This window comes from Panthera tigris, chromosome A2, assembly GCF_018350195.1.
Source record: "Panthera tigris isolate Pti1 chromosome A2, P.tigris_Pti1_mat1.1, whole genome shotgun sequence".
Lineage (NCBI taxonomy): Eukaryota > Metazoa > Chordata > Mammalia > Carnivora > Felidae > Panthera > Panthera tigris.
In genome coordinates, this window is record NC_056661.1 from 151986730 (window position 1) to 152003086 (window position 16357).

The 16357-nt window shown below is 36.5% G+C and overlaps 1 protein-coding gene across 2 annotated transcripts in view; it reads left to right on the forward strand.

The window, feature by feature from the left end:
* TRIM24 (tripartite motif containing 24) overlaps positions 1-16357 on the forward strand; it is a 122320-nt gene that overhangs the window by 65276 nt on the left and 40687 nt on the right. For both annotated transcript variants that reach the window (XM_042973254.1, XM_042973261.1), the window contains exons 3-6: positions 3133-3280; positions 6257-6389; positions 12525-12641; positions 15636-15750. In XM_042973254.1, the coding sequence (XP_042829188.1) occupies positions 3133-3280; positions 6257-6389; positions 12525-12641; positions 15636-15750 (513 nt within the window). The remainder of the gene's footprint in view (positions 1-3132; positions 3281-6256; positions 6390-12524; positions 12642-15635; positions 15751-16357) is intronic.

Here is a 16357-nt window from a genome sequence, read left to right on the forward strand (position 1 = left end):
GTTAAGCGTCCGACTTCAGCCAGGTCACGATCTCGCGGTCCGTGAGTTCGAGCCCCGCGTCAGGCTCTGGGCTGATGGCTCGGAGCCTGGAGCCTGTTTCCGATTCTGTGTCTCCCTCTCTCTCTGCCCCTCCCCCGTTCATGCTCTGTCTCTCTCTGTCCCAAAAATAAATAAAAAATGTTAAAAAAAAAAAAAAAAAAAAAAAGAAATACTTAAAGTATCCTAGAGATAGCAACCATAAGGAAGCGGCTGAGGGAAAAAGGAGAAACTAGTCAAAGTTAGAGGAAGGGTCTTGTGGAACGTCAGTTCAGACCTCTGAAGAGGCGATGTTTCATGTTGGCGTCTCAGCCTTGGGATTGCAGACCTCAGAGGAGCAGGCGTCGGCCTACGGTGTCAGTATCTCCAAAGCTGGTTCCATGAGGACTGGAAAAACTGTAGTCTGGTGCTAAGGGCTGCTGGGGGAGGGAACGGCTGCTGCCAGGGTGAGGCAGTATTGATGGGTCTGATGTTCACGGAGAATGCAAGCAAATAAAAAGACAGCTAAGATGATCAAGTACTTCTTCCTCTGGCACTGCAGTCTCCCTCCAGCACCATCTCGTTAGAATCCAATGTGGACCCAGCTCATAAAGCATAAATACAGTTTGCAGAGTAAGAGTATAGAAGAATAGAGATGGTGCTGAAAGTAGAAATTATAGAGTTGTTTCCGTCAAAATAGAAAGCAAGGAACACAGCAATTACTACATGTATGCACTGGCGATGGTCAATCAAATCATACTTTCTTTTTTTATTTAAACATGAGTTACCATACAGTGTAATATTTTAAAGTTTACTTGAAATAAGTAATTCTTTGTGTGGTTAAGCCACCCACTTGATAGTTTAATTTGCTTTTGATTTTTAGGCATTTAATTTTTTTTAACATTTATTTATTTTTGAGAGAGAGAGAGAGGGAGAGAGTGACAGAGCATGATTGGGGAAGAGGCGTAGAGAGAGGGAGACCCAAAATCTGAAGGAGGCTCCAGGCTCCAAGCTGTCAGCACAAAGCCTGATGGTGGGGCTCAAACTCATGAACTGCAAGATCATGACCTGAGCCGAAGTTGGACTCTCAACCAACTGAGCCACCCAGGTGCCCCAGGCATTTAATGTATTTAATTTAATGTATTAAATACAGTATATTGAGAGAAATTTAGACTCTCACTGTTTAATCTACCCTATAGGTAGCCATTTAATTTCCTTTATTCTTCTGTTTAAAATATTATTTCATATGTAATTTTAAGTAATTTTATGTTTAAAAAATATTAGCAAATGTCATTTCACCCATCCCCATCTTTCTTATATAAGCACTAGCATGATTTACTTTTCTACTTTGCTTTTTTATTTTACTTCATATACTGAGATCTCTCATTCTTTTTTTTTTTTTAACCTTTATTTATTATTGAGAGAGAGACAGAGCATGAGCATGGGAGGGGCAGAGAGAGAAGGGGAGACAGAATCTGAAGCAGACTTCAGGCTTTGAGCTATCAGCACAGAGCCCGACGCAGGGCTCGAACCCACGAACTGTGAGATTAGGACCTGAGCTGAAGTTGGACGGTTAACCGACTGAGCCACCCAGGCGGCCCTGTCCTCATTCTTTTTTGTAGCATAGTGCAGCCTAGAGGTTAAATTTTAGGTTATATCTTTAAAGACGTCATAATTGAAGCTAAGGCAGTAAGGATGAGACAATTCCCGATTCTAACAAAAATCTACAGAGGGAGGAGGAAGAGTGGAGGGTTATATCCAGAGGGCATCAGGGAGATAAGAGGATCTGGAGATACCAAGGAATCCAAATGGTTTCTAGGAAGTAGGAGCCAGGGGCTTTAATGATGTTAGAAAGGTTAAAGATAAGAGCTGAAGAAAAGACAGGTTCGATGAATGAAAATGTTATCCACGTATTTGGAATTTAGCTAAGGTAAAGCACTAACTGAGGGGGAAGGGGGCGGAATTTCTTTTCCCCATCACAGAAGATAACATAAGGACTGCTTCTCTATAACTTTAATAACTGTTCCCAGAGAATAGTGACACCATGTACAGTTACACAAGCTGGAAACAAAGCTTTCCCTTCTTCACCTCCCGTATCCAGTGCATCTTATGAACCAGTCAGTTTCACTCCCAATCTCCCTCATTTATTCCCACTTCCACCCACTCTCACCTAAAACACTGAAAAAACCCTCTTACTTGTCTCTGCAGGAAACACTTCCCCCTTTTCTAATCTATCCTCTATATTGCAGTGACAGTGATTTTTAAAATTGCAAATCTGGCCATGTCACTTACTTAAAAGCTTTTAGGAGACTTCATCAGACAAGGACCAAAATTGTCATAGGATCCTGCTTGATCTGACCCCTGCCTGCCTTGCCCCTCACTTCTTCTCTTGCCAGTCTTTCCCCTTGATCCTACTTTGTGCCAGTTCTTTGAACCTGCTGTGCTCCTTTTGCCTGGAGGCTATTGTACATGCTCTTCTCTCTGCCTAGAAGGTTTTTCATTAATAACTGATGACTCAACTTCCATACCTTAATGTTAATATGATCTCCTTAGAGAAAGCCTTGCCTGGGTAATCTCTCACTTTCTGCAGTACCCCAGCCCCACTAAAATGAGATCGTTTCCCCTATCATAATGCTCTTATAACTTCTCATACTTTATGGCACTTCTCAGTGTGTAATTGTGTATTGGTGTGAGCCTTACAGTAATGTTTGTGTGCTTCACATTTAGTCTTCACCACGACTCAATAAAATCTGTTATTAACTTCATTTTAGAGAGCATTCTAAGTAACCTGCCCAAGACTACTCAGCTGACGAGTGGGGAACTGGGATATGAACCCACACTCTCATCTAGGACACTCAGGATCATAGGGCAGGAACCGTGTTTGCTTTTCCGCATTGTTCTATCCTCAGCACTTAGCACAGTGCCTGGAATATTTGTATATTGAATGAAGGACAGTATTATATATCCGCTTCATAAGTTTATAAATTTAAATTTATAAGCACTCTTAAGATAACCGATAGAGACCAAGTATGGTTGGTATATCATTTTTATATGATGAGTTGTTTGACCACCTTTTCATTTTTCTTAAAAATTGACATGACATGTTTCTCTTACTAGGTGTGTACAAGCTGTGAGGACAATGCAGAAGCTAATGGGTTTTGTGTAGAGTGTGTTGAGTGGCTCTGCAAGACATGCATCAGAGCTCATCAAAGAGTGAAGTTCACAAAAGACCACACTGTGAGACAGAAGGAGGAAGTATCTCCAGGTAATGAATTAGTTCTTTTAACCTCTTTTTCTCTATCCTTCCCACCCTTATCTTCCTTCCTGTACTGACTTTGTTTTCATACACTTGTAATAGACTCCTGTTTTTTTCTTTTTTTTTGTTTAAAAAAAGGAGGTGTATATTGTAATTGAAATTTGAAGACATATATAAATGACAAATATAAACCCTCCTCTTCCTATAAATGGCTTAATTTGGTGCGAATGTACAGCAAATGAAAAAAAGTTGCTTTTTAAACTTCTCTCATCACTTATTTCTAAGGTGTGACAAGAGGTGGGCTTAACAAAAGTTTTACAACTCTTTTCCCTCTGATATTGTTGTGGTAAACCGGTTTTGTGATATTTGATATGTAGATAACTGAAGAAGCTCTGCTTTTTATGTAATTTATGGCTTCTCAGTTTTTATTGTATCGCTTATAAAGATTACTAATATTTTATTGTACTAAAATATATGTAACTTAAAACTTGCCATTCAAACCACTTTTACAAGTACAATTCAGTCGCATTAATTGCATTTACAGTGTTAGGCAACCATCACCACTGTCTGTTTCCACAGTTTTTTCATCATCCCAGAAAGAAACGGTGCCCAATAAGTAATAATGCTCATTCTCCTCTTACCTCCGCCCTTGCTAACCCCTAATCTACTATCTGCCTCTACAAATTTGCTTATTTCTGCAAGTAAGATCATACAGTAGTTGTCCTTTGGTGTCTGGCTTATTTCACTCGCCACAATATTTTCAGGGTTTATCCATGTTGTGGCATTTATCAGAACTTCATTAATTTTTATGGCTCATTAATATATTTTTGTTTAAAAATTAGTTTATTGCTTTTAATTCAAGTCAACCAGTGTTCATATGTCTATTCTATATTCCAGGAATTTTGCTGGGTATTAGAGATGAAAAAGTAAATAAAACAGACACTTTTACCCCCACAAGAGTTATTAGTATGATGAAGACTAGAACAAATTAGCAATCATAGTTTGGTCTCATAAGTTCCACGGGAGCGCATCAAAGGAGCATCAGACTCAGATTTGGAGATTTAGGTTGGAGGCCACATCTAGGGCTTGACAAACGAATAGAAGGAGGAGGGTGGGGAAAACTGAAGTACAGGTGCACATTTACAGAGGGAGACTGTTGGATGTACCTGGAGAGTAAGATGCAAGAAGAGGAGGAAGAACGAGATGAAGCTAGGATTCTGGTGACACAGGAAAAGGGAGTATGATTTCTGAAGGTACTGATGAGGAAAAGGCAAAAGAGGCCAGGTACAGGTTCAGACACGTTGAACAGATTACTGCTAGACAGACTTCTTTTTCTGTGAATTCAGCCATCTACTGAAAAACAAAGGAGAGGAAATAGGATTTAAAGGTAAGGAATGTGAGGGATATTTGAAAGAACTCTAGTTGGAAGAGAGCTCCAACTTCAGAAACAGAGATTGTTTGGTAGCATTGAGGTTACATTTGATGTATAGGCCTTAAAACTTCCTCCATCAGGCTTCAGCAGTGTGGGGATTGGTATAGATAGAGAAGAATTGAACTTCTCTAGGATTGGGGTTTAGCTGGACAGGTGTTCTGGAAGTTCAGTAGAGGAAGGGGTTCAAATAATGGCATTTATTGAAATGAAGGATTTTTTTTTTTTAACTCTATAAAGGAGATGAAGTTGATAGTACTGTCAGTTGATAGGATGAAAGAAATTGTTGAAACTAGAGATCACGGAGGCACAGTGAGAGCGGTTAACTAAAAACCGGAAGGTTAAAAAGTAGACGTTATTAGAGTGTATGTTTGAATCTGTGATTAGAGAAATGAACCAATTAAGCACAATCCAAAGTTTAGGGTGGGTCCATGATGTAAGGAGCTAAAATGGAGTACAGGTCTCTGGAGATGAGAAAGTCTGAGAGCCTTGTTTTTATGTGGCAATCTGTGTAAACTTCTAACTCATCCAGAGTGATGGTGACCCTGAGGACTAGGAAGATGACTGAGTCAGGATCTAAATTCTCCAATAAGTAAAGGAAATCTATAAATGAATGACATGTTCTAATTATCTAAGTCAGAAGCTCTGTACTTACTGTAGACAATATTGTAAAACAAAATACCTGCTAGTGTATGTAGTTATATACAAAGAAAAACAACCATAAGAACACATACTAGGTTATTAATAGTGGTTATTTCTAGAAGTGGTTATTTCTAGAAGTTGGATTTTACCCTTAATTATTAGTGAAATAACTGCTTACTGTTGAGTCAATTATTATACTTATTTGTATTCTGATTTTTTTTAAATTTAACATTATACATAAGCATTGCTCAATATTATCCTCACTCTGGATAACTATTAAGTTACATGGAGGACTACAGTATATAGTGAAAACGTTATGATTATTTCTGTGTTAGTGGGTACCCTCTAAGGATTTTTGCAAAAGTGGGTAAATAACTTTTTTAATCATGTTCTTTATACATTTTTATTAGATTTTCTGAATTCCATTTAAAACAGTCTTCTGCCATATTGGAGTGGAAAACATCGAGTTGGGTCACAGTCACTTATCTGCTTATTTTCTTAAGACTTTTTAAAAAATTCCATAAAGCACATTTTAAGCTACATACTTTATTTTTCTCCTGAGTTAGTTTGAAGTTCTGGAATGAAAAGCTTATTTATCTTTTCCTTCTAAAATGCTGAGAATACCTAACATTCTGTGTCTTTTTTCTTGATGTTAATTGAAGTCTAGTTGACACACAACGTCAAGTTAATTTCAGGTGTACAACATAGTGAGTGGACAAGTCTGCACATTATGCTGTGCTCACCACGCTACCATGTGTCCCTGTACCACAAACCTAGTAGTAGTGATGGTGTCAGTGAAACTGCTTATAGCTCTTTTATATTTCAACGGATTGAAATGTAAATGAACAATCTAATAATTATGTAGTATTCACTTATGTTAATTTTCTTCTTTTTGCCTCCTGTTGTTTGTACAGAGGCAGTAGGTGTGACCAGTCAGCGGCCAGTGTTTTGTCCTTTTCATAAGAAGGAGCAGCTGAAGCTTTACTGTGAAACATGTGACAAACTGACATGCCGGGACTGCCAGTTATTAGAACATAAAGAGCATAGGTACTGTCATCTTTAATTATGTGCACACATGTATGGTAAGCTTTATGAGGAGTGGAGGGCTGCTGGCACCCCAGCCAGATGGCAGTCGGCAAATGAAGTTTTGTTCAGCCAACAGTATGTTGGCCTGTTCCAGGATTTTTCAACTTGGTCACTACAGATACTTGTGGGGGTCCTGTCTGGTTCTTTGTATGGTGTTCAGCGGCATCTTTGACCTGTATTCAATAGATGCCAGTGGCATCCTTCTGGTTGTGAGGACCAGAAATGTCTCCAGATGTTGCCAAATGCTCTACAGAACAAAATCACCCTGAGTTGAGAACCACTGGCTTACACACTATTTAAAACTAAATGGAATTAATTTCCAGCATTGTAAAATAAGATTTTACATTTAAAAAAAAAAATCTACATCTTTGGGTTTTTGAGAGAACAGAACCTGTTATAGCATGGGCCTCGTACACTTTGATTAGCATTTGGATGGAATTCACTTTAGTGTTGTGTAGAATGAGGCACGCCTTTAACAATTCATCATAGTTCCTACTGAAGATTATTTCTAAATCTGATGTCCATAGGCATTTCAGTTAGCAACCACTAATTTATTTAAATAGTAAGATTCTGATTAGTACAGATAAAATTGGTTAAAATGGTCAAGGCTCAAAAACTGGTGGTTACCAGAGGGGAGGTGGGGTGGGGTTGAAAAGGTGATAGGGATTGAGGAGAGCACTTATGAGCTTCAAATATTGTGTGTAAGTGTTGAATCCTTAAATTATACACCTGAAACTAATATTATACTGTATTGTTATCTAACTGGAATTTAAATAAAACGAAAACAAGGAAAAGAAAAGAAAAAAAAAATGTCTAGGCTCCCAATAATGGCAGGCTAGGCAATTTGGACCAAACCATACCAGGGAGGAAACTAGAAAACCTGGGTAAAATACAGAAGTCATTGATAAAAAGTCTTAGTAGTAAAGATTTACTGGACCAGGTTGGAGGGGGACAGGGAATGAGAGGAGCGTTTTTACCCTTCATGGCATTTTACCAGGAAATCAAGGAGCACTTTTAATAGGCCACAGGGCTGGAAGGACAGCAATTGGAGTTCAGGGGTTAGAGGGCTTGAAGGTTTCTCCTTGCCTTAATTTGGAACCCTGAAAGTCTATGCTATCATAGTAAAGATGAACTAGCTAGTAAATAGTTCCTGACTGGGACTGAAGCCTCAGCATCAAATTTTTTCATTACCCAAAGTTGGAATAAATTGAAATCCTATTGCTGGTGCCCCAGGGTGCCTGGTAGATTCAAATGTAAATGCTCCCTGAAGAGAGAAAACATCATCCTATGCCTCAAGTTGATGCAGTAATGAATTTTGCAAAATGGTCCAACACATAATTAGAAGTAATCACGTATGCTAGGTGATGAGACAATGTGAACAAAACCTACCAGATACAACAAATAAGATAAAAAGACCCTTAAGGCTATATCTTACCATATTGAAGATCGGGGACAAAATGGAAATTTTGAGTAGAGAACTGAAAACTATAAAAAAGAATGAGATGGGAAATCCAGAACTAAAAATTACCATAACTGAAATTAACTCTTAGAGGCTATAACAGATTTGACATAGCAGGAAATGAGAATTGATGAACTAGAAGAAAAGTAAGAAAATACCCAGGATGGAAAGTAGAGAAGAAGTAATACAGGGTGCAACTGGGGTCCCATAAGTAGAGAAGAGAGAGGAATGAGAAGGAAAAACAACATGTAAGGACAGAATACAATGGTTTGGAATGTGGTAATACTGAAGAAAGATATCTAGCCCATATTTAGGAAGCCCTATAAATGCCCAGGAGGCTGCTTAAAAAAAAAAAAAAAAAGGCAGTATGTTTTTAAGTACAAAAAGAAAATAATTACAGAGCTAAAATTATATAGCCAGTGAACATATTCTTTAAAATGAAGATTAATGAAAGACATTTCAGACCAAATAAACTGGGATAATATATCCCCAGTAAACCCTCACTAAAGTATACCTTAGGCAAAAGAGAAATGGTGGTCAATGCATGACGGAGTGAAAATCATTTAAAATTGGAAGTACGAGTAAATCTAAATAAATATCAATTTATGAAACAATAAAAATGTCTTACTGGTATATGTCATGTGTGTTCTGTATAGTACACAACAGACATGTTAGGGGGATATGGAGTCTGTGTTCTAAGGCTTATGTACAGTTTAGGAAGATGGTAAAAAAATATAAATCAGTATTAGATAACTCCAGATCTGCATTTTGAAATGTCTAGAGTAATCACTAAAAGAATATAGAAGTGTATCTGATTATCAAAGTAACATAGAGGGGAAATGGAATAATTAGGCTAAAGACAGGCCAAAGAAGAAAAACAAAGAACAGAGGGGATTTAATAAGGACTTGGTAAGTGTAAATCTATAAATAGATTTGTAATTATAATAAATGTAAATGGATAAAATGTCCCAAATTAAAAGATTGCAAGCTTAATAAAAAAATTGAAAATCTGCTATTTGCTTTTTAGACAAGAAGCAACTAAAGCCTAAGTATATAGAAAGAATGATGGGAAAAGATGCGTTATACAAACATTAACCAAAGGCATGCTGTTATGTGAAAGTGTATTGTTTGAGATACAGAGGGAAACTTTATATGATAAAAGGCTCTCTTCATTTAAAAGATGTAGCAGTTCTAAATCTATATGCCCATAGCTTTAAAATGCATAACAAAAAATGACAGAACATATAGACATATCTAGAGTGGGAAATTTCAACATACTTTTCTCAATAATTGACAAGCAAATTAGAACAGTATATTTTTGTAAGATTCAAATAACCTAAATAGCAAATGACCTTGTGGACATTAAGAAACACTGCACCCAATAATACACATTCTTTATAAACATAAAAAGAAAACATTTAATTGACCATATGTCAGGGCAATCTTAAATTTCAGAGGGTTAAAATCATAAAAAGTTTTTGTGTAAAAACTCAATGCTGTTAATGTAGAAAATAATGATAGATGATAAAAATCTCCATATATTTGAAAATGAAGAAATGAAATTCATATGAAAATGAAATGCAGTGATGCATGATCCTGTGCTGTATCCTGGACTAGAAGGGGAAAAATTATTTAGAGGACATTATTTTTAACTTATTTTGAGAGAGAAAGAGAGACTGTGAGTAGGGGGAGGGCAGAGAGAGAGGGAGAGAGAATCCCAAGCAGGCTCTGCCAACACCCAGCTCCATGTGGAGCTCTAGCCCACAAACTGTGAGATCATGACTTGAGCTGATCATGGTACGCTTAACCTACTGAGCCACCAGGCCCCCCTTAGAGGACATTATTGAAACAAATGGCATTATTGGAATATGGTCTGTAGTTTAGATAAGAGTATTACCTTAACGTCAGTTTTCTTTTTTTTTTTTTTTTAATTTTTTTTTTTTTCACTCCCTATTTTTGAGAGACAGCGTAAGTGGGATGGGACAGAGAGAGACAGAGACACAGTATTGGAAGCAGGCTCCAGGCTCCGAGCTGTCAGCACAGAACCCAATGCGGAGCTCGAACCCAAAAACGATGAGATCACGACCTGAGTCGAGGTTGGATGCTTAACCCACTGAGCCACCCAGGCACCCCAGTGTCAGTTTTATATTTAATCATCACACTCTGGTTACATAGCAATATCCTTACTCCTAAGAAATGCATTCTGATTATTAAGGCATTAAAGAGCTATGATGAATTAATACTTGAAAAACTAAGCCGTGTAAAGGTATAGGAGGTCTCTGTACCATTGCAGATTTAACTGAAATTGTTTCAAAATAAACAGTTCGAACTAAATTTAAATAAAACATCAAAGAAGAAATCCCAATGGATATAGGAAAATATTTTTATCTGAATGATCGTGGAAATAATATCCTTGAAATACACTGTTAAGGCCATGATAAAAGGGAAATAGATATCATTAAATGTATATATTAGGTAGATAAAAAAATACACTAAACATCTCAAGTTCAGAAAATTAGTAAATTAAGCCTAAACTAAGTGAGGAAAAGGACACGATGAGGATAAGTACAGACATTAATGAAGTAAGTAAAGCCAAAAATCAAATCTTTCAAAATATTAGTAAATTGACAAATTCCTTTAATGAGTGATTTAGAGAGCAGGCCCAAAAAACCAATGCCAGGAGTGAAAAGGGGGCATCACAACATTTTCTAAAGGCATTCAAAATTATGAGATGATTATCTGTCAATGGGTTTGGAAATTTTTGCATGAAATAGGATAATTCTTAGAAAATACAGCTTCCCAGGGGCGCCTGGGTGGCTCAGTTAAGCATCCAACTTGATTTCAGCCTCGGTCATGATCTCACAGTTTGTGAGACTGCGCTGGGCCTGCTTGGGATTCTCTGTCTCTCTTTCTGTCTGCCCCTCCCCTGCTCACTCACTCTATCTCAAAAAATAAATAAAAAAAGAAAAGAAAATACAGCTTACCAAAGCTAGCACAAGGTAAGATAGAAAATCAGAATAGCCCTTAGATTTATATCCATAATTTTTAACTTTCTCACAAGGGAAACTACAGGCCCAGATGACTTCATTGATGAATCAACAAAATAGATAAAAATAACACCTTTTAAATACACACAATCTCATCCAGAGGACAATAAAAGGATGAATTCTCTCCAACTTGTTTTATGAGGAATAAAAATAGAAAATCACGGACTGGTCTCACCCATGAAATGAATGTGAAAATTCTAAGAAATAGGAAACCAAATCCAGTAGTAATGTGATTTTTGGACAATATAATTACAACCAAGTTGGCCTTGTTTTAGGCATACAGAGTTCATGTAACATTTGAAAATCAGTTATGTAATTCATATTAAAAGAATAAAGGAAAAATTACGTAATCATTTCAATAGAGACAGGAGAAACATTCTGTCAAAAATATGCACCTATGATATAAAGACTTCGCAAACTAAGAATAAAAGGAAATTTCCTAAACCTGAGAAAGGTTTTCTGTAAAATGAACCAGAAAACATCATAACAGAATATTGAAAGTTTTAAAATTGAGTTTAAGAACCAGATAACAAACATTTTGACCATTTCATCTAACATTACACATTACTAGGGTCTCAAAGACCGCATTCTATACAGAGAAAATCCAACAGAATTAATATTAACTATGTTCCCCTTTTTTTCTAATGCTGGCAACACTATAATACTGATTTAAGTACGCTTGCACTTTTAAATCACATTATGTAAAATACTGTGTTTTATGCATTTTACGAAAAATTAATAAAACTGGTTGTCTTCTATATTACTGTGTCCCTGGAGCTACTCTTGAGTCATCATACGTACTTTGTCAGAGATTATCATGTCCATTTACAAGTTAACGTTTTTAAAGTGCTGTATTTTATGTTGCTTGAAGCTTTGTTACATGCAAGGCATAGCATCAAGAGTTTTTCCTCATCCCACCATTTTCCCCAAAGGCATATATTTGTGACCTTTATGACACAACTACCTAATGTTCAAAAGTAATCTTCAAGCGGTGCCTGGTGGCTCAGTCGGTTAACCATCCAACTCTTGATTTTGGCTCAGGTCATGATCTCACAGTTCATGAGATCGAGCTTTGTGTCGGGCTCTGCACTGACAGTATGGAGTCTGCTTGGGATCCTTTCTCTTCCTCTCTCTTTCTCTATATGTGTGTGTGTGTTTGTGTGTGTGTGCGCGTGCACACGTGCGCATGTGCTCTCAAACGTTAAAAAAAAGTGATCATCAAAATATTTACAGCATCAAACTTTTAACAATTAGGAAATTACAAAGTAGTAAGGAAATCTACTTAAATATCTGTGGTTACTTTTTGCCAGGTCTGCCAGGTGAGTTCTTTAAGCCTCTTAAACTATGAGTGATAGATACGTATCTTCCCCAAATTTCCAAAATAATTTAGAGTATCCATGAGTAATATCTGTAAAGATTCCTCCTTTTCTTAGAGACACTTTGGAGAGTGCAGAAAACCTGCCTTCCAGGGATATATTTAGTATTATTTATATCTTTTAAACTCTCTTTATCTTAGCTTTTGGGGGGATGCTTTTCCTCATTTTTTATTTATTAGCATGAAATAATTGGCTTGTTTACTTGTCTTTTCAGATACCAATTTATAGAAGAAGCTTTTCAGAATCAGAAAGTGATCATAGATACACTAATCACAAAACTGATGGAAAAAACAAAATATATAAAATTCACAGGAAATCAGATCCAAAACAGGTAAATTTACATTTGTGGTGTTATGATAAATCATATTTATATAACATATTAAGAATACTCTCTTTTAGAACAGGTATTTTACTTAGCTCATGGTGAAGTAGATCTAAGTAAGCTGTCAGATGCCTCTAATAACGTAGTTTGTAAGACTTTTCTAGAAACTTTGGGTTTCTGGAAACTCAACTGGAAAGCATTCTTTTCAGCCATGAAATTTCAAAACTGTTATGGTAATAAATTGCACTGAGTAATGGATCATTTATCTGGCAGGTATTGATAATTTATAATTATCTGATGTTTCAAATTTTAAAGAAATGCCAGGATTTAAAAACAAAATCAACTACTTTTTGCCACTATTATAAAATATTTTAACACTTTATTATACATACATAACTGCTTTTTTAAGCATTGGTCAACTTTGAGATGCCTTCTCTGGGCTGTCACCTTTTAACTACAATAGGGTGGAGGTCTTAGGACACCAGGAGGCAGGGATTGTTAAACGGTTTCACGCACCTTTAATTTCTTATCAGATAACAATACTTGCACGGTTTCTACATATTACCTGTTACGCTTTTTGTTTTCCGAAGGAGGAATCCTCAACTGTCCAAAGTCTCACATCTCACAAGTCAGTGATTAGGGGAGCAAACCACTCACCTCCACATGGAAGAGTGAGTTTGTTTAGCTTACCCCCCTTTTTTCATCCTGTTTGGAACCCGCACTGACATAGTACAACCTTTACAACAGCTATGAAATCCCATTTTCCCTTCTTTTGTTGTTTTGCATACAAAAGTAACATATCACTGTCCAAATAAATCAAGAAATCCTTTTTAAAAAGAGCCTGAGTAAGAGAGGCCTCACAGGGGATTCATTAAGAGAAAGTCTTGTGGTTTATCTTCCTTAAGACCAATCATTATAATGTGTTATTTTTGTCATTAACCTTTTTCAGTAATTACTATGACCATCCTTTTTTAATTTTTTTTTTTTTTTACATTTCTTTATTTTTGAGAGGCTGAGAAAGACAGAGCATGAGTGGGGAGGGGCAGAGAGAGAGAGGGAGACACAGAATCGAAAGCAGGCTCCAGGCTCTGAGCTGTCAGCACAGAGCCCCACGTGGGGCTCGAACCCACGAACCGCGAGATCATGACCTGAGCTGAAGCCAGACGCTCAACCGACGGAGCCACCCAGGCGCCCCTATGACCATTTTTATTCTTTGTGATAATAACAGTTCTATCGTGTGTCTTTTGTTTTTGTTAGTCTTCCTTAATCAGCTCTCATTGCATTTTACCTTTCTCTTTTACATAACAACTATATTAACCAAATACTGTTTCATTTACCATATTCTAACCATACTATTTTTGCCAAATAAAGTGGTGGGCTTAAAAGTTTATCTGAGTAGTTGAAAATTTGTAAGGGATATTCACAGAATGATGGAGATAGTTACAGGTGATTCTACTGTGTAAGTGGCAAATGGTAGCAATTGTAAAGTAACTAATTTTATGTGAAAGCTCCACCCTTGATGAAATTTAGTCTTTCTTCTTACTCTTTCATTATGTATATGGTATGAGCTGTGGATCAAAGTTCACTTTTTTGTAACCTATGGATGTCCATTTGTTCCAACACCATTTGTTTAAAAGACTAAATTATTGTTATTTAATTGCCTTGTCACCTTTGTAGGGAATCGGTTGACCATGTATGTGTAAGGTTCTTTCTAAACTCTGTATTCTGTTCCATTGTATTTTTCTTTTTTGACAGTACCCCACTTTCTTCATGACTGTAGCTTTTTATAGTTAGTCTTCAAACCAGATAGTGTGAATTCTCCAAATTTGTTCTTTTACCTTTCTGTTAGCGGCTTCCTTATGCTGTTTTTACAACATCATACATTATAGCATGAAAGGATTTGGGGTTTTGAATTGTAAGAATTAAAGAATCTTTGGATTAGGTGCTAATTGCTCATATCTGAATAGACTGTCATGAAAGGATTACATTTACAGCACGGACTTACTTTGGTTTTAATTCGTTTTCACGTGTGTGCAGACAATGGCACGGCCTGTCCTTTTTTCATCCTGTTTAACCATCATGAAGATGTGAATTCTAAATTAGTTTTTGTTTTGTTTTGTTTCAGAGGGTTGTTTTCTTCCCATATCTATCTGGGTTTCTTGATTTTCATAGCCAATATTGGTGTCAAGTGATTATCTTAAGTTGCAACGGAAAATAAAATCTCTGCCCTATTGGTTTTAAGTCTTGGAGGGTAACTATTGGAGAAGCAGACTGGAGAAATCAAACTTCCAATTTCTCTCAAAATGTTTAGTGGGTGTCCCGTTATTCTCTTCTGCTTTTGTAAGATATTCTGGTATGATGCGGTGTATTTCTTATCTGTCTATCTCGATCTCCATGACAATGGCCTTCCCGTCTTCTCTAACGAAGGGAAAAACTGTACATGATAGCTGATGAAACATAAAGTGGTATTGAGCTGCTTATTTGAAGACAGATGTGTTCTTACAGTAGCTCTCTACTGTTCTCTTTGCTTCTGTGCGGGCATAATGAATACTGCAGCAGTTCAGATCACTAAGAATGACATGCTTACACTTTCCTACTTGGTAGTTAGAGTGGATACAATCGAACATGTTTGGAGTCCTGGTTTTCTTGCTCATAAACCTTTTTTTGGTCTACCCTTTTAGATCAAGTATTGATTTTCTTGAATGATTTTCATCATGATCTTTCCAAGTCATATTTTCTTAAAATGTGTTCGTTCTCTTGCAATTTTATACATTTTGATTTTAAGATTGAATTAAGTGACTGTGTTTTTCAGAAGAATTACATTTCTGCTATGTCATCTTCGAGAAAGTCAATTTACACTGAAGGATCCTTAGAAACAGCTGAGCTTTTAAGAGTTGAAAACATTTTGGCCTAATTTAGACATTAGAAAATCAATTTTAAATATTATAAAACAAATCTTCTGCCTTAGAGTTTAGATTTTTCCCCCTTTCATTTAATTTTCAGGATAATTGAAGTAAATCAAAATCAAAAGCAGGTGGAGCAGGATATTAAAGTTGCTATATTTACATTGATGGTAGAAATAAATAAAAAAGGAAAAGCCCTACTGCATCAGCTTGAGGTAAGTTACTGTTGATGGGACAGTATGTTTGTAGCGATTTAATATAGTAGTTTCTCATGTATTTGTGACTTTGAAATCACAGACTTTTTCATCCATTTATGATTGAATAATATTGCGTCTCCATTCCTAAGTTTTCTTTTACCATATTCTACATTGTAGCTGACAGTTTATGGCTTAGTGTTTCCTCGATAGCACAAAGCACAGTGCCTTGCTTGAAGGAGCTTTGTAAATGTTGAAGAGATTAATCATTTTAGATTCATTCAAGTGACAACTTGGGGCCACCAAAAGGGTGCACTCGAGCAAAAAAGATTTAGAAAGATAACTAAGCTATATTTTGTTTTCAAACATAAAGGTTTAACCCTATGAGAAATTAAGTAAAAGGATATGCCTTCCACTCTCAACATTTTAGTCTTAATCCTCTGTAAAAGTAGTATGTAGGGAGGGATACCCAGGGCACTTAGGATAGTTGTTTCTCATGACGGTGAGAAAAATATTGGGCTCTTTCTGAGTTTTTTTATACTCATGAAGGTCTAGATCCAAAGTCAGTGTTTGCCTCCAGATAATAATAGATTACAACTTCTCCATGGTATAGTAACATAATATTAAT